Source organism: Chanos chanos, chromosome 10, assembly GCF_902362185.1.
Source record: "Chanos chanos chromosome 10, fChaCha1.1, whole genome shotgun sequence".
NCBI classification, from domain to species: Eukaryota; Metazoa; Chordata; class Actinopteri; order Gonorynchiformes; family Chanidae; genus Chanos; species Chanos chanos.
In genome coordinates, this window is record NC_044504.1 from 24245841 (window position 1) to 24270033 (window position 24193).

At 42.3% G+C, this 24193-nt stretch overlaps 1 protein-coding gene across 1 annotated transcript in view; it reads right to left on the minus strand.

Moving 5' to 3' along the window:
* Positions 1-24193, minus strand: part of LOC115823459 (multiple epidermal growth factor-like domains protein 9) — a 51366-nt gene that overhangs the window by 26220 nt on the left and 953 nt on the right. The window contains exon 2 of the mRNA XM_030787509.1: positions 6840-7032. Within this exon, the coding sequence (XP_030643369.1) occupies positions 6840-7032 (193 nt within the window). The remainder of the gene's footprint in view (positions 1-6839; positions 7033-24193) is intronic.

A 24193-nucleotide genomic window follows, 5' to 3' on the forward strand; every position in this document is an offset into this window, starting at 1 on the left:
TGTGTGCATGTGTGTGTGTGTGTGCATGTGTGTGAGTATGTGTGTGTGTGTGTGAGTATGTGTGTGTGTGCATGTGTACAGCTCATGAGGGACATATTAAGAGGAAGAAAACAGCGCTCTGCAAATTTACAGGAAGGGCACCTCATTGTTCGATTTTTCTCATCTATACTATATGTATTCCATCTCATATCTCTTTTTCTACATTCTACACCTCCTCCCCCCCTTACATACTGTCACTTTTCCTTTCTCCCTCTGTCCCTCACTTTCCCCTTTCACCCCCTTCTCTCTCTTACGCTTTACTGTCCATTCTGTCCCCAGCTTTCACTCTCTCCTGACTCTCCCCCTCTAACTGGGTCAGGGTCTCTGTCTGCCTTCTGTCACTAACCTCTTAACCGCTCTGGTAGCTAACAGAGGGGAGGGGCTATGCTTGGGACTCCCCTGGGCCAATCAGCATTCAGATCCATTATGCTCATCCACACTGGTCTTGACCCCTGTTTCACCTCCTTGTTTGGGTATTTCTGTTTCTGATGTACTTACATCTGTAGTTTGGTGTCAGACGTGGAGGGGTGGGGACAAAAGGAGACAAGTGAAAGAATATGTGTACGGGTATGTGCACGTGTGGATGAATATCTGAGAGACAGAGAGGGAGAGAGAGAGAGAGAGAGAGAGAGAGAGAGAGCAGATGAAGAAGAGAGAAATGTGGTCGCAGGGCATGCTGGGGTCTAATCAGGCAGTGAGACCATATAAGGATACACACTATACATGTCTGGCTGTCTCGCTCCCTCTCTCTCTGTCTGTCTCAAACAAGTACACGCAAACACACATTGCACCTCTAGCAGGTAGTCTGGTATAAAACCAGACCTCTGAATTATACATGAAATTCTACATTAAGTCACGCACATCAAATTCCATGTGACAGCCCAACCGTTTCTGAATAAAATTAGAAATTTTACATTGAATTCATAAATATAACTAAATAATTAATAATTCTTTTATTTACTTACTTATTAACAATTAAAAATAATTATAAAAATAAAATCATATTCATAATCTGAGGTCTGGATGCATGCATTGTATTTATGCAGAATTTGCTCAGCAAATACATCTGTCAGACCTACACAGACATGCAGAAACACACACACACACAGACATGCAGACACGCAGACACGCAGACACACAGATGCACACAACTAAATGACACACAAACTGGTAAATGTTCTAATTTAAATTATTACTACGCTCTTATTAAGGTTATACCAGTTTGAACACAAAGGAACTTAATCTCTCCATTTCCTTGTGCTCCACTGGCCACTCGCCTACACACCCTCACACAAACCCCACCCTTCAGTTCTCAGCTCAGAGCGGGATTTCTCTTTCCCTCACAGATGGTGGTCTCCAATCCCCCAAAACACACACACACACACACACACACACACTCCTATCCCCCCTTTTGGGGGATGTTGCTAAGCAACCATCTGCATTTCCATGAAGTCGCAGTTTCTGGAGCTCTATCGCCAATTTACAGTCCTCTGAAACCCCACCTCCCAACCCCTCTCCTTCAGCCCTCCTGATCTCCCGCTCTCCTCTTCCTCAGCGCTAGAGCGTGTCACAGGCAATAACGCTGGTTCTGTTAAAGCCCTCTCGCCTGTTCTCCTGTGGGAATTCTCCTCTTTGTTCCCGCCTCAAACGGAGGAGCTTGTGGGATCTTTGGGATTCACTTGTTGACTAGGAGTGGCAGGAGAGATAGAACCACTCATGCCTCTGTAGGGTGTGTGTGTGTTGGGCTGACTATATTGAGATGAACAGAGTGTGGAGAAGGACACTGATGACATAGGAGATCAGTGAAATCTTATCTTAGGGTTTATAGTTGCATTTTCAGCTTCAGAATCTCCAGAGAACACAATATTCTTCAAAAAAATCCTGAATACCTCCACTACAACATTACAAATGTCTAATTATGCTCTCTGCTCCAAAGGCAAAACCTCATTAAATCGCATGCGCACACACACACACACACACACACACACACATTAAAAATTCAGGAATTATGCTAAAGTAAAACCTTATGGACACACACACACCCTTACACTTTGACACTTTTACATGTACACGCACACGCACACCTTGTTATGATGACTTCTGGGATCTTTGCTGCATGACTGCTATGATTGGGATGCATCTCATTTAAAAAAAACCCTACTATATAGGAAATGTTCTACTCCATAAGATTACTGCTGTTGTAAAATGGGTGGGTGGCGTGTGATGTGTATCTAAGGGTTCAATTTGTATTGGCACATGTGGTCACATGGCTTTGATTTAGTCTCTGGTGAATCCTGTACCCAAGCTGATGCTCCTCCTCATGTAACTCTGTCTTCCTTACCAACCGCACCCTGCTGAATAAAAACAGTCCTGACAGACCATCTCTCCTCTAATGAAAGACGACATAAACAAACAAACGGGGTATCTAAATGAAACAAAAAGCTACAAGAGAGGCTGTGATGCAAAACAAGGAACAAAATCAGTGAAAACAGTTTGTGTGCAGAAGGATGGGCTTTAAACACTGTCAGGGCATCAACTGAGAGAAGGAGAAAGAGAGAGAGAGAGAGAGAGAGAGAGAGAGAGAGATGATTCAGAGCTAGAGAGATGATGCTGTTACAATACAAAAGCTTTTTTATCTCTTGGGTTCAGCCAGAGTAGCACCTGTCTCACAACACACACACATTACCACAACAAAGGAGCACAGTGCAGTCCCAGTCAGAAGAGGAAACATAAAACATGACAAACACAGCATAGCCACCACCAACAAGGCCAGCCAAAACAGTCAGGCTGAGCATGTCTCTACAGACGCACAGAGAAAGAGCTTTGGAGATGGAAACACAGAATCAGTCGGGCAGATAAGGTTAGCAGGTATACAGAGGTTGGGGAAGAAAGTAAATGAATGAAAAACAGGACCTGTCAGCTCAGAAAGACCTGACAGGCCTGAATTAAAAAACAAACAAAGAAACAAATTAAAAAAAAAAGAAAACACAACAAAGATTGCATTTTGGTTTTGATCTATAGGAGCAGATTGGCTTTGACTGTTTCTCAGAGGGATTTTTGTGTGTGTGTATTTTGCGGTGAGAACATGACAAAATACAGAAGACAGACAAGGTAAAAAGTTCAGGATGCAACAGAGGTAGGTGTGTTTATGTGTGTGTGTGTGTGTGTGTGTGTTAAGGAATGCTGTGTTATGTGTGCTTTTAGAGCACAGTGCAATAATAACTCGTCCAAATTCTGAAGTGATCCAGACCAGGCGCTCTCTCTCCCTCTCTCTCACACACTCACACATACACATACACACACACACACACACCTGACACACACACACACACACACACACAGAAAGAGAGAGTGAGAACTGCCTGTAGTTGAATCTCATCAGTAGCTAACTGAAGCCTTCTCTCATTCAATGCAACATCATTCAGAAAAACAACAGAATTCAGTTTAACTGCTGTATCAGTGAGGGTGTTACACAGAAAATTGTTCCAAGGGGAAAAACAGATACACTGAGGTCACTGAGGTTTCATTTTACACTGTATCATTTTCAGTCAAGGACGGAAATGTGTTTGGAAGAAAATTCCACCGTTTGGGTTAGTTTTTTATTTTCTCTTTTCCTTTGCGGTCACTTTGTGCCTGTATTATTTCACTGTAAGACACACTTTCCTGCTAAGTGTGCCTGTCACATGGAGTGTCTTAGATTATTCTTAGTCCGGAATGACTTTCTGGAGGGAATCTGGATTGGTACTAACCTGGTTCCCTATGACAACTCTGTCTTTTCGCAATGTGGGATTATTGTTGCAGTGAAACGATCCAGATTCTCCAGTCTGACCGACATTCCAGCCAAACGCTGCAGCTGAGTGCAGAATGCAGAGAGCACCAATTTACCCGGGAATCTGGCCTCAGCTGCCAAATGGAAACCACTGTTTTTTTCTCTCCCTTTCTCTCACCTCAAACACAAGCATGCACACACACACAGACACAGACACAGACACACACACAGACACACACAGACACACACAGACACAGGCACAGACACACACAGACACAGACACAGACACAGGCATACACACAGATACACACAAAGAAAGACACACACACACACACACCAGAAACAGAACAGAATTTCTCAGAGACAGCAAGAAACCCTTTTCTGTTTGGAGCTGTTTTTTTTTATCTGGTTCTGTGTCCTGATAAATGTGGAAGCTGTGTGGCTACAGTGGAAAGTCACAGTGTGAGTGATCATCAAACGAGTGCAGCCGCTGACCGGGTGTTAGCGCCTGTGCCCCTTCTCAAGCATCAGTTCAATACTGCTCTGACACACAGCCGCTCCCAGAGAAAGGTTTTATCTCCTGCTCTGACTGCGAGTGCATGACTATGTACAAGTTTACTGTGCATGTTAGAGCATGTGAGTGTCTGTGTGTGTATGTGTGTGCTCTATATGGGGCAAAGTCAGACATGTCCATATATAGAGTGACGTGTGGTCCACTAACAGCTATAACATGATCCTCCACAGCCCTCTCACAGTATGTATGTGTGTGTGTGTATATGTATGTGTATGTGTGTGTGTGTGTGTGTGTGTGTGTGTGTGTGTGTGTGTGTGTGTGTGTGTGTGCGCGCGTGCCGTGCTGCAGGAAGACCACACATTCAAAGAAAAACTGGATCCCCTAGGACATACTCTGAGCCTTGAAGTGATACAGAAGCCTCTGAGTTAATTGAACAGTCTTTGCCTGGTTTTACTGTGTTAAGGAAGAGAAAGAGAATGAGAGAACCTTGAGGTGTCCTTTGCAAAGCCTATCTGTGTATTGGAATATTATCAAATTTCCCTCTGCTCCCTGAAATCAGCGGATGTTGCCCTTACAGAATGCAAGGCTCGTGTTCTGTCAGAGATAGTGTTTGGAAAGGTTAAAGGAATGACATTTGCACTAGCCTCAGTACAACAGATTCTTCTCTCTCTCTCTCTCTCTCTCTCTCTGTTGTACACACACACACGCGCACACACACACACACACACACGCACAGACTTTTAATCCATAACAGGAGTGTTTTTATTGCTCTTTAATGACACCACAGAGATAATTTACCTCCTCCACTGATGAGAAGATAGAGGTAGAGAGAGAGAGAGAGGGAGAGAGAGAGAGAGAGAGAGAGAGAGAGAGAGAGAGAGAGAGAGAGAGAGAAAGAGAGAGAAATAGTCAGGATTGTTTGAGACCTGTGCAATCTTGCTGTGTAATGAGAGGCATGTGGAGGATTTAACTTTACTTTGTCCACCTGATAAACTCTGTACAACACGTCACAGGGCGGAAGAGAGGAAACCTCACAGACAGTGTAAGAGAGAACCTGACAGGCAGGTAAACCCCGTAGAATACCGTCATTCAAAACAGGAGTATACATGCCGACAAACAAGCTTCAATCCCCCTCCCTCGCCCTCAGGCAACGTCACACACCAAAGAGAATCATTCACAGTTCCTCCAAGCACACACTCAGCACTGCCAGACACATCCACACACACACCCCCCCCCCACACACACACACACACACCTTCTAACACACATGCACAACCTTAATTCACATAGACACATATTCACACATTCTCAGATAACTATCTGATTAGGAAATAAGCAGGTGAAGAACTCTGACAGAGCTCCAAGTGAGAAACTCAGGTATCACTGATCATAGCCAAGTCTCCGAGGTGTAAATCATTCTGCCATACCCAGTAGGTGATTTGTTATTTTTCGAGAGGGGAGATGGCCCAAAGGCCAACATGGAGGATGGCCCAGTGGTCACTGATGCTACTCAATAGAGTATGTAGGGGGGTGGTAGGTTAACAAGATGCATTTTGGTCATTTTCCTAACAAGGAGGATGGCATCCTCCCTCATCCCCCTACAAATCGCCAACTGGTCATACCCTAGAGCAATTTAAGAAGAAGCTTGATAATGTCAAACAGCATTAGCTGGCTGACAGTCATTTGGGTTGGTGAGTTAGAGTATTACTAGCTGAAGTGTTATTCTGACTTCACTTGTCTAATTTACCAGAGGCACAAGACTCCCAGAACTTGAGTACACGAACCGTTTCAAACTCCTTATGCTATCACATCAAATTCTTCCTCTATGAAATCCTAAATTGAGCAGATCATTCTAAGATCGTGCTTATGTCATCTGAAGGTCCTGTGACATCACAAATGTAATTCTGATTTTAAAGGGAGCAAAACATCCTCGAAATGAACACCATGAAATTTTACACTGGAAAATCCACAGTGGTAGATCTGTGGGGTGCTTCATTAGGACTCACTAGTTTAACTGAACTCTCTGTTTGGATTACAACGTTCAGATATACTATGACATATCACTAATACACAAACAGTGTGGTAGATTAGAGGAGCCAAATCAATGTAATCAATATCACTAAATCCACTCCTAGAGGCATGCTGTCCAAAAGTGCCATTTGGATTTTGGTCTGAAGTCTTTTTCCAGGTTCAGGAAGCTGACTTAGACTTTTCCAGTTTGTTAAAGGCAGCAGAATGTTGTCTTGGAAACAAAACTATCTTTAATCTAGTACTAGAACTAAAAGTCACTACACAGCTACTCAGAAATCTGCTGTCAGCCATCAGGACTGACCAGCAAGACAACTGGACAGCCCTGCTTTTGTGGCCATTCTGGTTACTCAGTTTGTCTGGCTACATGAAACACCCCCTGACCTCCAGTGGTAACATACGGCTGCAAAATGGTGTGTACATGTGTGCGTTCAAGGTGCAAGTAAATGTGTGAGTTTGTGTGTGTGTGTGTCTGAGTGTGTGTGTTACCTGTCACAACGTGGACCCACTGCGCCAAAGGAGTCGCACGCACAGGGCTGGCAGCCCATGGTCCCGTTAGTGAAGTAGCCTTCATCACACACGTCACACAGGAGACCCGTATAGCCTGACACACACACACACTGCCCGCTGTCAGCATCACACTCATCAGGGTTTACCGTTCCTTCCACACTGCAGTTACACCCTGCACAGACAGAGAGAGAAACAGACAGAGGGGGACGAGAGAGAGACAGGCAGAGAGAGAGAGAGAGAGAAATTGAGCAATATAGTTAGTAAAGTCTCAGGATAAACTGTTTGACTAAATTGATCAACCTGATTTTAACGGCACAAGAAAAATAATCAAGGCTAATCAGCACGCGGTTAGGTAAGCTGTTTTTCTTCACTGCAGCTGCTGTTCCTTCCCCGCACAACACCAGCGAAAGTGGAGGCAGGAAAATGTCTCAGTTAAGAGTCAAATGCCTCAGTCTAAAGGCCTGACAGAGTGTGGTCTGAGCACAAAATCTACATTAGGTAATGACCTTTCAGATTGAACACTCCGGACGTTCACTGGCTGGGACAGAGGCCTTTGTTGGGGATAGGGTAATACTGCCTAACTAGAGATTACAGACTGTACAGAGCTACTGTTGCACAAGACAATCTGTGTATTGCGACATAACCATGACAAGCCTCCATATGAGTTCAACACACACACACACAAACAAATTAAAATCCAATGGTTTTCACACCACTGCTAATGTATATGACATGGCTATGCTTAGAGCTTTTTTTCCAGTAATAACGGAAAAGCAGGTCAATTTAAACTCCCTCAGAAAAGCAGAGAAAACAGCACACACATCTTAACTCTACCATTCCAGTAAACAGCACTGCTCACGGGTAACAGTTTGTTAAAATGAAAAAAAAAAGAAGAAAGAAAACACAGTTTTCCAGCACTTTTCCGATCACACTGTTAAACAGTTTCTTGAGTAAGGGCTTGAACATAAAAACAGACCACTGACTGAGGGATTCCCTCCCAAAAACAGACCCCTGACTGAGGACTCCCTCCCAAAAACAGACCCCTGACTGAGGACTCCCTCCCAAAAACAGACCCCTGACTGAGGACTCCCTCCCAAAAACAGACCACTGACTGAGGACTCCCTCCAAAAACAGACCCCTGACTGAGGACTCCCTCCCAAAAACAGACCCCTGACTGAGGACTCCCTCCCAAAAACAGACCCCTGACTGAGGACTCCCTCCCAAAAACAGACCACTGACTGAGGACTCCTTCCAAAAACAGACCCCTGACTGAGGACTCCCTCCAAAAACAGACCACTGACTGAGGACTCCCTCCAAAAACAGACCACTGACTGAGGACTCCCTCCAAAAACAGACCACTGACTGAGGACTCCCTCCCAAAAACAGACCCCTGACTGAGGACTCCCTCCCAAAAACAGACCACTGACTGAGGACTCCCTCCCAAAAACAGACCCCTGACTGAGGACTCCCTCCCAAAAACAGACCACTGACTGAGGACTCCCTCCCAAAAACAGACCCCTGACTGAGGACTCCCTCCCAAAAGCAGACCACTGACTGAGGATTCCCTCCCAAAAACAGACCACTGACTGAGGGATTCTTCCGAAAAACAGACCGCTGACTGGGGGCTCTCTTTAAAAAAAAAAAAAAAAAAAAAAAGTAAAAAAAGTAAATTAACGGGATCCTGTTAATCAGCTTTTCAGCGTCTAAATTAGTTGAATCAGATGTGTGTGTGTGTGCACCTATGTTTCTGTATGTGTGTGCGCGTGCGTGTGTGTGTGTGTGTGTAAGGTCTGAGCTGCAGTTGACTGGCATGAGGGAGTCTGCCCTTGTTATTCTGTTGGCCTGTATCATGCTTTGAGAACACTGCATTTCTTGGATTCATTCTTCCTTTGACACGCTCACTGCTGCACAGAGAAAATGTTCCCACCATGGTTACTTCAGTAGAAACATAAATCTCCAAAGATAAATCTCAAAAGTAAATCTTAAATTATAAATGTTAAGGTTTCAGAAGTGGGTTAGAGAGCTAGTCTCATTAATACTCTGATAAATTTTTAACATCCTGGCCTGTTTTGGAAGTGTCTCAATGAATACTATGGGTAATATAAGCATGGCTGTATGTATCGGTGAATACATGAATGCTCATGAATGCCAAGGATGAGTAACGTACGAGTGTGTGATCTCTCTGTGCTACAATCCTCGCACTTTTTAGACATAAGAGCTATTGGATCTCTCTCTCTCTCTCTCCCTCTGTCTCTGCGTGTGTGTAAGGACACTATAATGACACTCTCTGCAAAAAGAGGAGAGAGAAAGAGAGGAGAGAGAGAGAGAAAGGGAGAGAGAGAGAGAGAGAGCAAGAGAAAGCGTGATAGAAGCTAATTTGATATGGGATCAACACAACGCCCCACGACACATCATTACCCTCTTAATACAAAGAGAAGTCTTCTGACAGCCTGCTGCAGGCAGCATGCAGCACGCACTTCTGTTTCCATATTCACATTAAAAGATAACTTCTCCATTTCACAGACCAAATTTATGAGCTTTTCAACTTTGTCTATGAGAGAATTACTTTCATCGTGTCATGAGACAAAAATAAAACAAATCCGAAATATGAATCATCAAAGCAAAAAAGGCTCTCTTCTGTCTACAGTATGAGGAAAGTACACTTGAATGTGCCATACTGGAGACATCGTTGTTTCCAGGGTTCAAGGACATCGTGCATGTGTGTGTGTGTGTGTGTACCCGTTTCTCTGCCCTCTGAGAGAGAGACAGAGAGAGAGAGCAGGAGAGAGAAAGAGAGATGGAAACCCATCTTTCAGTTGCTCTGTTATCTGTCTCTATGAGGGAATGTGGCTTCCTCTTGGACAAACTGTTCTCTCTGACGCCTGTCTGCATCCAGCAGTGACACCACATTGTGCTGCAGCAGCAGCAGCAAGAGCATCACAGTGTGAGTGTGCACAGGAACAGATAAGAGGATTTTTAGTACAGCTGGGGCAGCGTTATCATCCAAACTCTTTAAATCAGCACCACATATGTCTTCATTGACCAAAGCAGATTTCTGTTGAGAAACTGAATAAATCTGAGGTGGTCTGTCACCTTATAAGACTGCAAAGCTAAATTTTTCTTTTTCCACAGTAATGATAAGATGTAGTCTTTTATGATTTTAAACACAGCGCAGCCTGTCTAATAAAAGTCACGCCAGTGATCCAACATGTCTCGATGAGCCTCCGAGTTCTGTAATAAGGGGGAACAGTGTTTCTCATTCACACCATGAGAGGAGAACACCTGTCTCAAAGGAGAGAAACAGTGGAAAGGAGAGAGTAACAAGATTATGGGGGTGGGGTCGAGTGAGAGATAGACACAGCAGAGAGAGAGAGAGAGAGAGAGAGAGAGAGAGAGAGAGAGAGAGAGAAAGAGAACGTGACACAGAGAGTCGCAGCGATGGCAAGAAAAGCACAATTAGAGAGGTAAAAGGGTTACTGAGAGAAGTATGAGCTCTGCAGTCCAGGATGTCTGCATCACTTCATTACAGCTTTCCGTATTAGTGGCCTGAAAAATCACATAGACAAGACAATACATTCTCCCAATATCCCGGTAAAGCACTGAGTGAGGACAAGTGTATGTGCCTGTGATCTTACTCTACTGAGGACAGATTGAGTTTAGCAGGTGGGGAGATCTTTACACGCTCCAAGGTATCTGAGAGTCATCTCATACTCTCTACTTAAAATGATGAGATCTGCATTTTACATTTACATTTTATAGTTATGTTTTTATCGTGTTGTACCTCTTACGAGGAAAAAGCCTTTAAGTCCTTGAATTTTAATGAGTGTGCATCGGTTGCTCACTGCAAGACAAATTACAACACTGTTAAGAATCTGTCATCTTCAAAATAAAAAATATGCCTCGTACAGCCTATTATCTCTCTCTCTCTCTCTGTCTCTCTCTCTCTCTGTCTCTCTCTCCTGCAGTGTTCTGCATTATTTTTTGCGACGTGTAATTAATGCTGAGGACTGTGGTGAGCCGGGGGGAGCGAAATGAAGGCCCCCTCCCGCAGAGTGTTGCTGTTTGTTTTACAGTGACCTGCTGCGTGGCTGGAACCATGAGCACAGTCTGTGGTTGCTGCTGGTGAAATAGGACGCCATGGTTATATATAGTACCAGCACACAGCACGCTTCTCTCCCGCCCGTTAACTGTAGGACCATCAGAGATCATGTCCGAGTTGACCTTGCTGATGATAGATTACACAACACAAACACCAGGGCCTACCACATAAAGAAAGAGAGAGAGAGAGAGAGAGAGAGAGAGAGAGAGAAAGAGACGGGGGGGGGGGGGGGGGGGATTTTTACTGTTTCTCAAACCATAAACATTTCATCCATGCACACTGTTAATGGGTTTTGGTTTGACTGACAGGACAGAAAGCTCTCTTTTTCTCTTTGTGGTTTTGCAATGGAAACTCTAGCCATGACCCAGAAAAAAACCCCAGCATAAGTGGGTGTATCATGAAAACAAGGGAGACATCCATTATTAAAGACCAGCAACCTAATCCAGACCTGACACTTAAACCTCTGCACCCATAATCAGGCCTGAGCTTTCAGCGTGACTCTCTTCAGGGTCAGGACAGCTATCCAACAACACTGTGTCGGTGTCCTTGTTTTTTAATGTTTAATTCATGCTTCCCTACACAAATTAAGCTCTTGATATTTTTTTGCTCAATATTCAGATGTGATGGCATTGATTGAAGCAGTAAAACTACAGGTAAAGCACAACAATCTTCATGCTTGCATCTCTGTGACTGTGTCGGTTGAAATGGGTCAGATTTGCTTCTATTCCTTTAGTTAATGCTCATCTCTAGAGGTCAAAGGTAACCCCTCTCGAGTGACAGGAGACTGCTTTGAATTTGGAGCCTAAACACGTTAGTAACCACATAATGACTGGGTCTGATGCAGTCACGCACAGGAATCAAACCGCAACTGACTGTAACAGGATAAAGAAAAACGGCTTCATAGACCGGTGTGTTTAGATGAGTGCCAGTGGCCTGTGCGGGTGGCACAATATCAAACCTTGTTAAAAAAAAAAAAAAATAAAAAAAATAATAATAATAAAACCACAGGCGTACAGGAGCAAGTCCATTTTTCACAGACAGGACGGACAAACCCGCCGTGGCAACATGTAATCAAAGAAAGGGAACCTGATTGATGTCTTTCCCTCCAAAGTGACTTTAGAAATTTAGCATGCAGATTTGAATGAAGGTGGCAGCTGCCCTTGTTGCTCGGTCACAGAATCACCAAGAGAGTGCAAATGCCTCTTTAATCACTCACACTGTGCCAATGAGAGAGTGGAGACCATGCTGAGACCAATTACAAAACAGAAAAAAAACCTACTCTGAGCTAAGCATACACCTGTTTCTGGTTTTAAAACAACAAAGGACTTCTTTAAAGCCTTTTAGAAGATATCAGAATTTTTGTGGGCAAGCATTTACTTTGGCTTTTTTTCTGTTTATCAAAAAACCTGCCAACACTAAAGAGGAATTTACAACGCGTCTTTACTTTGATATGTTGTTTAAGTCAAAATCTTAAACACACTCATGTTCTGTGGATGATGTGAAATTGATGGTACGACTCCACCACACATTCCAATTGACTCATGCAGTTATATTCCCTGTCAGAGGTCCCAGGACTGTGGAGAAACACTGGGTGAAGTGTCTGGTACAAGGACACCGGAGAATTGCCATGTTCTGGAATCAAATCCATGGCCTCCCGTTACCGGGCTGTGTCCCTTTAACCACTCTACATCAATGCTGCATCATAAGAACTTTACTTAATCAACATGTTCTTGTGAGGAGTCTTCTGATGGGAGATGAACACACAGTGTGTGTGTGCGTGTGCACGTGTGTGTGCTTGGGAACAAATGTGGCCCTGGTCTCTCTCGGAGGGAGTGAACGGTCATTGGGCCTGTGGCATGCTGGTGTTATGTTATGTAAGTGTGTTATGGGGTAAATGGTTATATAATAGGTGAGTCCAGTACAACCGTCTACTCATGCTCATGCTCATGCTCAACCACATACATGTATGAACACAGAGCCTGCGGGTAAAGGCCTGTTCGTGCACTGTTCCTACTGTCACCCTAAATTGCCACTCACACCCGTGATCCCCTGTTTGTCTGTACAGTCACTGTTACATCATGCCTAGTGCAGATAGAGATGTTTGCAGTTCTCTCTCTCTGTCACACACATACACAGAGCTGACAGAGACAGACTCTAACGGTCTAACACTCATGTAAAAAGATGACATTGCCATATAAAGTATGATGCCGTTCTGTGCGTTCATAGGTCTGTATGAAACCTTAAGCAGAACCGTGTCACTTACCCAAAGCACAGTGTCATGTTACACTCCAACAATGTGGCAAGTGACTTTCCAGATTTGACTCAATACAGAACAAAGCTGTCTCAAATACAATTCATTTCACTTTCATCCATCCAGAGCAGAAGATGCAGAAATGAAAATTGCTTTCATGAAAGCTCTTTGTGACCTTAGGACAACCACCTCACATCAACTCTATTAATGTGCATAATGTTTTATGCATAATGTTTTCATAAACCTCACAGTTGGTAGGCGATATATATAAATATCCCCTTCCCACTGGGAAGTTTATGAAAACATTATGCATATACATGTATGTCTAACAGCTTCAGGCAAGTATAACAGCTGGAGGAGATAAAGACAGACGGAGCAAAGGAAACTCTCATTGTGAGAGGCCTGTATAACGGTGTCAAACAGTTTTCGTTTGCTACTTTCTTTTTCTCTCCCTTTCATACACGCACGCACGTACACAAACATGTACACATACACATACACACACACACACTCACTCACAGAGATCCTGGCAGACCTCCTAAAGTTAGCATAACTCTAAATAATTAGTAGCAGACAACACAGTGACTCCTGTCCTACTGCTCCACAGTGTCTCAGTGAGAGAAAACAAGAGCAGAGCAGAGCAGAGCAGAGCAGAGTTCATTATGCTATAAACCTTACTCTGTTTCTGTGGACCTGGTTTAGATGAAGTAGTCAGTTTACTGTTCTTTCTCCAGACCTGGTTTAGATGGAGAGGTCAGTTTACTGTTCTTTCTCTAGTCCTTTTTATATGAAGAAGTCGGTTTACTGCTCTTTCTCTGGACCTGGTTTATATGAAGAAGTCAGTTTACCGTTCTTTCTGTAGACCTGGTTTATATGAAGAAGTCAGTTTACCGTTCTTTCTGTAGACCTGGTTTATATGAAGAAGTCGGTTTACCGTTCTTTCTGTAGACCTGGTTTATATGAAGAAGTCAGTTTACCGTTCTTTCTGTAGACCTGGTTTATATGAAGAAGTCAGTTTACTGTTCTTTCTGTAGACCTGGTTTATATGAAGAAGTCAGTTTACTGTTCTTTCTGTAGACCTGGTTTATATGAAGAAGTCAGTTTACTGTTCTTTCTGTAGACCTGGTTTATATGAAGTCAGTTTACCGTTCTTTCAAGCATATCTTCTGATCCTAACAATTCTTCCACTCCATCATCTTACCATTACAATCACCTTTTTGTCACCTCTACTGTTTTGCGCTAGAACCACTAAAACTGAGAGGCTGTTCCAAATGCAACAGATTTGGCTTTTTATCAAACAAACATAAAATCAGAAATCAAACTTTACACTCCAGTATCTCTTATGAGTGTAGGAGAATTAAACAAGTGATTCACACTGACCGTGTTCAGGTTTTTGTTTCAGTAGGTGCTACTCCCACCCTCAGCATTAACCAATGCATTAACCATGGTTGTAGTACTCAGTCCTTCTGAAACACTCAGTGATTTAGTGCTTTTATAACAGACAGGGTTTAGTTAAGCCTTTCAATATGGGCAGCTACTGACTTTGTGAAGCATTTCGTGTCCTGGGGTACCATCAAGGACTTGTATAATTAAACAAATTTCAATTTATACAAATATTTCTCATATATTAACAGCAGTGCTTATGATGGTCTAGCCAAAAGAAAAAATTATATATATATATATATATATATATATATATATATATATATATATATATATATGTGTCAGAGAATTTTTATATCAGTGAGTATGCAGGTTTGTTTGCCCTTAAGGAAAATTTGTACAACACACAAGAGGAGGCTCAAAAATGTGCTCTTGCCAACTTGCCAACAGTGTGGTCCAAGTGTATGACAGCAGGTCTATATTAAGTGTGTAAAACGCTCTTTTTCAGGGGGCAAGAGAGTGTGTTAAAATGGCCATTAGAATCACAGGCTTAGATTGGGTCTTATAGACTGTTTCAAAGATTGATGACTGGCTCATCCTCAGAGAAAAAAACCTAAAGCGACTGAAAATGATGATCACAATAACCACTCTGTGTTAAAAGATTCTGATTCATATCTCAAAAATTGGCAGGTCTTAGTATGAAACACCATTCTGATAGTCAAAACCATTTCAACAACTCACCTTAGTCGGATGTGACATCCTAATACATACACATACACGCACACATATTAGGTGATTCTCAGTTGATAGTCATTTTCACTTCATTTTTAGCACAGACAGAAAAAAATTTTCCTCAGAAATAAAGTTTCGTTTCTGACTGAAAAAGAAACACTTGTCAGTATAACAGTCTGTTGCAGTAGGAAAAGCAGAAAAACTCTCAGTATGCAACAACTCCACCATATATTAGTCAGCATTCACAGCAAATCCACCTGACAGATTTAATACATCTACTGGTAGTTTTCCCTCAGAGATGAATCTCAGAAATACAGAGATGAATAACTGAATAACTTTAGCTGTAACAGCAAAGTAAAACAGCTAGCAATACATCTGTGTATAAGTGTGCGCACATGCATGTATGCATGTGTGTCTGTGTGTGTGTGTGTGTGTTTGTGTGTGATGTTGTAATAAAGCTCACTCAAACATCCCCTGCTGCCTCTGAAAGCCTGACCTTGACCTTGCACTTGTACCCCGTGCCTCACAGACAAAGAGACAGAACTACAGGTAATAGTCATCATTATAGTTCTCACCCTCATCTTCAAAACCATCACAGATGACTTTATCGCCATAGTCACTAGTGTTAGATGGTTAGATGCAGGTAAGGTAAGCAGAATGGTAAGCAATCTTTGTCAGTAATTTACTACTTTGTTAGCTAATTAGCTTAATAAGTATTTATAAGGTGCTGGTTTACTTCCAGACATAATTTCAGTACTAAGGTGGCTTAACTTTGAGGTAACCTAACCAGACAGAGATCATTAACTAATTTAACATCATACATTAAACAGCAAATAAGATTAATACCTTCTTCACTCACTCCACACTAGCAAGTTAATGACATTTACTGACATTTTCTGTTAAGTGTACGTGCTTCATTATCCTGTTGTAAACATTTTTTTTTTGTTTCCTTTTAATGTGGTTGGCATTTGACTCCTTCCTTGATGTTGTTGGCTGGTATAAAAGGGATGTTCTGTTCTTGTTTGATGTTCTGGTACTTGTATAAAAAGGGGAAGAATCACAATGGAATGTGCCAAAACCCCTTCTGTAGAGCTGGTTGATGGTGAGGAAGTGACGGTGGAAAAAAACGGCAGATCTTCTCTTTAAACACGGGGAGTCTCTGTCTCAAACAGAACTGACGGGTTATAATGGAAGTTAAACTGATAAGAAATCTCTTTGTGTTTAAGCTGAGAACACTGTCTGAGAGCAGGGAACAAGGAAGAAGAGATGGGTAAGTCTGGTGAAATGCAGGAAAGAATGACAACGAATAGAAAAGTAAACATAGAGAAGAGAGACAGAGTGAAGATGTCAGAGTGTCTTGAAAGTGGTAGGATAAAAAGAACAGATGTCCTTTTTTCCTACATCAGCAAACCTTGTAAAGGATGAGTACTGCTGAATCCAGTGGTGTGTGCGTGTGTGTGCATGCGTGCGTGTGTGCGTATCTGTCTCACGGGATAGTCACAGTAGTGAGGGGAAAAAGAATGTGTGAGCTTTACATCTCTTTTTCAGCACCCCCTCTTCCTACAGCCATTTCCCTCCATTTATCCTTCTATCACTCATTCAACATGCATTACAAATCACAGCTTTCAGAAGATTCTACACAGATCAAGGCCAGGGAAGAGAGTAAAAGAGAGCGTGAGAGAGAGAGAAGGAGGGAGTAAGATGGAGCAATGGAAAGGAATTGAGTGTTTCTCTCATTACGAGAGGTAACGAAAGAAAGACAAAGGATAAGCGAATTGGAGTCAGGCAGCAGCGTCTGTTGTTTTGTTTTAGCTGCGTCCCTGTCTCTCTTCCCTGTGTGTAAACTGACTGACAATGATCATGTATTGTGAGGTCACAATGGGGACACAATGGCACTTAACCCTCACCACCTCCCAAAACCCAAATGCATTCATTTTCTGCTTCAGAGGAAATACACTATTCAGTCCTTTATCTGAAGAAGAAAGAAAAAGTCCAGTTTTAAGAGATGAGTTTCTGGCTCTTGAAGAGTGGTATTTTCTGCTCTAATGCAAGTTGCTGAGACTCAGATTTTGAGCCCAATCAGGTGGGTTACAACCTTCTATCAGTCCAATTTAGAATCTCCTGGGAGCAGAGATTTAAAGTGTAGACTTTTCCATCGGAACGTGCATCGAATGTGAAACGGCAGGGTTCACACAGACAGACCTGAACAAAAGGATATTATAGGTACTGGGCTTCTTCTCTCTCAGAGTGGGAAATCTTCAAAAGGAATTCTTTACGGTGACCTTGACCTTACAGAGGTTATGGAGAGCTCTGCCGCTGATCCCTGTGGGCATTGAGGCCAAGCTTTAGTCTGACAGATGGAATGCCAACTTTTCTCCAACTCTCTGTGAGAGTGCCTGATATTGTAAAGTGTTTCTGAGGAAAGCAGACAGGGTCAAAACCCTGCCTGGAGAAGTTCTCCTGAATTACTAAGAAACAAAAAGATTGCTTAAAAACTGAATGTTGTAGGTTGATCTTAGTTATGGATTTTAAGAGTTCTTAGAAATGTATGTTTGGGTATGCACACATTTTGGATTTCTAGGTTTGGGCACTTAGGGGGTTTGGACATCTGTTTATGTTTTTTTGTAAATTTAAGATATAGGGGTTAGAATTTTTGGACACATATGGTCAGATATGTAGATATTTAAAGAGTGGATGGAGGTGGGATGGCATATTTGGCATTTTTGGCACACCAACTTGAGGCATTTGGGAATTCTGAATACCTCATTTGGAATATTTAAGGTCATTTGCACAGATGAACTAGAGAAGAAAGCGTTATTTCTTGTTTTTTGAAGAGGCTGAACTCAATGACATCACTACAACACCATCAGAAGACAAAAGCCTCAGCGTGGAGCAGGAATTCCCACCACTTCTCACAATCTGAAAGAAAACTATTGTCTTGAGAGCATTTCAAACATTTTAAAAATGAAAACGATCCTTTCTGAATTCGTCCCCCAGATTTTGGCATTTTCTAATCATGTACTGTAGGAAGTGGAAAAGCCAAAACATTTGAGAAAAAGTGTTTTTGTGGCCACTGAGGACAGAGCTTGTTCTAGATCAGTCGGGTGTCATTTCAGACGAAGGCGAACAGAGGTGAAAAACTGGGCCATATTTAAACACTGGATAAGACACATGTAAATGTACTGAAACTGCAACACCTAACAAGTCCACACTAATCAGTTTGGAAGTATGTGTGTGTGTGCGTGTGTGTGCGCGCGTGCGCGTGTGTCAAAGAGAGCCAGAGAAAGAAATCACTACAAAATACAAAGCTTTAAAAAACCCTCAAGCACCAGTGCTCTGAAACCCAGCCTTTGATCTGAAGAAAACCATCTGCAAATCAGTTCTACTGAAAAATAAATCAACCGTGGATTTCAACATCTTTTCAGATTGTTTCATTTCAATTCAGGTGCAATTTTAATTTCATTCATTATTTCAACAGTCACTCCAGCCTTGGAAATCAATCCATTTAAGCTTTGCTTCATGGACCATGGTGCTCTTATCAAACCTACAAAGGTAAGGGCAGTGAACTACAGGTTTCAATCAACATGAGCAAGAGTCTACTGGTGTTGGACCAATATGGTAAGCCTAGTTTCATGGCATTGTGGACATTGTTTTCATGTCCACTCATGTTTATATGCTCATACGTAACAGGTGTGAACAGTGACCTTTGTCAGGTCTCTAATTTCATAAGAGAAACAGTGAGAGGAGGAGGTCAGTATGAAATCTGTCTTGCAGTAGTTGACTCCCGTAATGGGGAGAAAGGCATTTCATTACCAAGCTCTTAAGCAAGGCCAAGAACATGGCATACCAGCACTCCCAACAAAAAGAAATCCAGCAGAGCATCCAATTATCACTGGAAGACTAGGCCTCTGGCAGCCCTTAAAACCAGCCGCCAAACACAGAGGAGCAAAGAAAGTCAACAGACAGAACAAAGCAACACCTGCCTATGAGTGAGACAGTTGCAGGTACACAATCAATGGCCACACCAACATCAACATCATCATCATCATCATCAGCGTGATCATCATCATCAATATCATTTTAACGTGGATGAAACTGAACAGTGACTTTCTGTTTTTTTGTGCGCAACACTGACTGACTAACGTCAAGTGAAGGGGCAGCAGACGAGGGAAAATCTCCTGCCCATACTCTCACAAACGCACAGAGAAACACATCTTACCTGCCTGCTGCTGACTCCAACTCACAACTATTAAAGAGATTCTCTTATGCTAATCTAAGTGTAGTATCTTGGCACTGTGCCCTTTCAGCCTCAATATATCCATGACAATAGCCACACCTGGCAGCTGCGATGACTCTGAAAGCCAGGTGCTCTCTTGTGTTACCTCGAACTCTAGAGGGTGTGTATGTCTGGGTGTGTGTATGTACGTACACTTACTGTCTGCCACCATGAACAAATGTTTCCAAAACCAAATTCTATATCTATTCCCCTTGATTCAAGTCTGTTAATGCCATAAGTAACAATTTTGTACTTAATTCAATTTTTTCACTAAATAAAAACACAAAATATGTAGTTGTATTAATATTTGTGAATGATAACAGCTGATTATTGTCTAAACCAAGAGAGCCACTCTTCTGAATCTACTGGCTTAGAAATTATAGAGCATGTGTCTGAGATGATGTGTGTATCTGAGAACTGCTGAGGCAGAGGGAAAGACCGCCTAGCATGCTAAACAGTTCACACAATACTGCTTTTCTCTGCAGAGAGACAGGGAGAGAGAGAGAGAGAGAGAGAGAGAGAGAGAGAGAGAGACAGAGACAGAGACAGAGACAGACAGAAAGAGAGACAGACAGAAAGAAAGAGGGAAAGAGAGAAAGAGAACAGCAGTTGAGAGTGATGTGGAGGGGTATTTTAGGTAGTTTTGTTACTTACACACAGACACACTCTATTCCACTGATGGTTTGTCTGAAAAGCAGGGACTAAGACCACTAAGCATGAATAAACACGTACACACAACAAGTGCTGTCTGAGCAACATTATAGTCCTTTCTCTCGCGCTCTCTCTCTCTCTCTCTCTCTCTCTGCATGCTGTCTCTTGTCAGGTCATTGCAGTGCAATGACAGGAATGTGTTAACATAACTGCCACTCTTTCTATCATCATTTTTGAATGAATGGAAACAAAATAGCACAAGTAAACATATTTACACACCTCAGGGTGTGCTTAAGTGACAACCACTGAGGGAGGAAGAGACATCTTTTCTTTTATTGTGTCTGTCTCTCATTCTCCTCCGCCCTTCATCCATCAAATTACTGAACCAGTGCTGAAAGGATACACACACACACACACACACACACACACGTAACAACAAAACTAAAAAACAAAATCCTAATTATTTCACTTCACACAAATAAACTGTACATATTCACTTAAAAGCCACTTTATTTTGCCAGTTTACTGTTCTGGTTATCAGAAGGTTCAATGCTTTCAGGTTCTGGGATTGCAGATATACCTTTATCAAAACTTGCAACTTAATTTTATCAAATAGGGAAAAAGAAAAGAAGAAAAATTCTCACTGTAAAGAAGCCAAAAATAAGTAACACAAGGACCACAAAGATCAGACTGAAATAGAATAAAATAAAGTTTCTGGTTGACTGATAATCATTCAAACACTTCATTAATCCCAGAGTAAAACTGCAATTTTGTCTGATGCTCTCTGTCACACACACATACACACACACACACACACAAGCACACACAAAAGTTTTACAAAAGGTCTTTCCTGCTGGCTGAACACTACTGGTACGAAATGTCCTACACACACACAAACAGATACACACACACAGACACACACACACACAATTTCACATTTACACTCACACACACTCCCTCTCTACCTTGTTCATTATTGAGGGGTTAAAAGGGTGTGTCTCTGGACTACACCTATTGTGTGCAGCACTTTTACCTTGAATGCACTGGACTCCAGAGTGGTCTTCATTTCCATAATGACAGCAGACCAATGTGCCCATATGTGTCTCATATTTCCCCAGTTCTCAATAGTGAGAACTGGGGGAAGTTTTTAGATGTATATGTTATACTGAGTTCTGCCCAGTAACCTATTCTGGGATTGAGAAAGAAACAGAGATGAAAATGCTGGTGTACTCTGAGTCTGACAGGGCCATTGAAATCTTTTAGAGAAGAGAAAGAGGGAGAGAAAAGGGGAGAGAAAACAACAGCAGGCATTAAGAAAACAACAACAGGCATTAAGAAAAAAGCATGTGTAATCACAGCCCTGTCCTGTGGCCTGATAATGTGACAGAATTGCAGAGTGCATAAAACTGTTTTGTACAGTCAAGTCTATGGAGACAGAAGACAAAAGACAGGAGATAGAAGACAGGAGATAGAAGACAGGAGGGAGAGAGAGAGAGGGGGGCACCTGCAATCTGTTTATGATGTACTGAAGAAAACTGAAAATCTGGTCTGCTATGAAAATGAGCTGGGTCTAACACAACCAAAGACAACAAAGACACATGATCTAGAACAACAACAGAGACACCATCATGAAAGCAAACACAAAGTAGAAAAAAATCAGAACAAATATCATTACGTCAGAGAGGACATCAGATGGACTTGAACAGGACTGTCAACCAACAGAGAGAGAGATTTCCCAATTCTCTCAGAGAGAAAAACAAAAACAAATGGCCAGAAGAAAGGTTCCCTTTGGCTGCTAGCTAATGTTTATACAAAGTGAAGTATTATCTTTTCCTGTCAAGTTATTTTGTAACAACTGATATCATTATGTATTTTAAGTCACTTTTTTATTTAACATATGGCGAACATTATTTGTTTCTGCTGAACTGCGATGTATCTTTCTCAATCAGGGAGACAGAAAATGAGGCAGAGAAATCAGCAGAGACTGGCCAAGCAAGTGGTGCATAAGATGAGACACTGTGGAGATATCTGAGACATTTAAGGAGACACAGCCCCCCAGTCAGAGGGTGAGAGAGAGAGAGAGCCTGGGGCAGGGGTGTGTTTTCCGAAAAGCCATCACTGGGTAACTCCTGTATTTGAACAGTGAACATTTCAACTGTCAAAATATTTTCTGTATTTCACAATGCTGTTGATGCTGGGAACTGAAACTGATGAAATTATGAAAACAATACTGATTTATTTATGCTGCTGACATTAAAGGAAAGTTTCAACTATATCCCATCTGTTCACCGTCATGTTTGTATCCACATGACTCCACAGAAAGGAGGGGGGGGGTTGGAATGCATCGAGAAAACACAATGATGGAAACATGAATGACTGGTGATGCTTTCCTTCCCGAGATGGAAAGGAAGAAATCAGAACTGATTCTGATGGCTTTTTGATATGCCACTAGCACAGAGGAAGCCCTGCAGCTCAGGTTTACAGGCCTCGTGGGAAATTAGTTTTGGTCCGTCAAACGTGCTGTTGCCTGGTTAGTTTCATTAGAGCAATGAGGCAATGGAAAACCCTCTCGGTCCCTCACTGAATGGAGTATTGTACAGAATACTCGGGAAGTGGGCAATGTAACAGTCGTTGGTGTGCCAGCAAAAAATAAAATGCAATTTTTTCCCCCTTAAAGCGCTCCTGTTTTCCTGAAAATATTTCTGATTTTCCAAAAAACATTGCAAGTTGTAAATAAAAGAAATCATTCCATTCTGGCTTAAAACTCTCCTACGTTTCTATACAACATTGCTGTTTTTCATTAAAATGATTTCACTGACCGTCATCCAGAGAAATCCCAAACAACCCCTGCTGTTACGTCATCAACGTATAACCTACTCAAAAAGACAGTGCTGCAGAGAAAAAAAAAAACCACAGGTCTTTTTTTTCCCCTTTAACAATAAAGCGATGGTCTGTTGCAGCTCTAGTCTTGTGGGTCCGGATCCTTGCATGGTTAAAGCAGGCAATTTCCTGTGCACGGGCAGTGCTATTCATCTGTTCTGCTGTGCCGTCCTCATGTTTTCATAGGCCTGGGGCTGAGACATTTTGTGCTCGGCCATTTTGCAGACTGTAACTTCCTAATGCGTGTTAAGTTACGCTGAAAAAACACTGCAGAGTTTTAGTCATCACACTTCACTTGTCCCAATATCCTCTCTGGCTCAGGAGCGCATACTGTTCTCAACCTTGACCTTCCCCTAAACTCTAACAGGTGGGCCGCCAAGATTGGCAGGACGAGATGGACGAGATGAGGAATAGTAAAAGAGAGACAGAGAGAGAGAGAGATACACAAACCACAGCAAAGTCAGTAAACCCAGTAAAGAGACCCTCAGTGGATAGGGGGGACAAGTCTATGGTCAGGTTATGAGGTGATATCGAAGGCCTTCAGATTATTAGAGCAAATCAGTGGGCTCTGTTGTTTAGAAAGGCTTTTTCAGATCATTAGCACACACAAGTGGACACTGTATTTGCCCGTAGTCAAGGCTGTGAACACTTTTGTACTGGTGTACTTAAGCTGGTCCAGCTAATAGAAGTGGGTATGTTCTGAGTCCATGTTTAGCGAAAAGTGGAATGCGGTACGTAAGCCAAGACTCCTGTTCTTAGGAGCAGACCGGATAAAATAACGCGAGAGGGGGGGACCTAACAGTTCACGAACACTCATTTTTGTGTACAAATTAAGTTTATGACACTTTATTTTTTAACAGAAAGTGCGCTGATAGTGACGGTTAATATCAAAACACGAAGTCAAAACACGGTATTTTCACTTCCCCTGTAAACATTGCTAGGAAAACTCCACAAATCCGACGTTCTCTCTACAGCAACATGAGATAGAGGAAAAACAGGAGGAGAACGCTACAGAGAGGAGAGAGAAGCTCGCAAAATAGCAGCTGAGGAGGGAGAGAGAG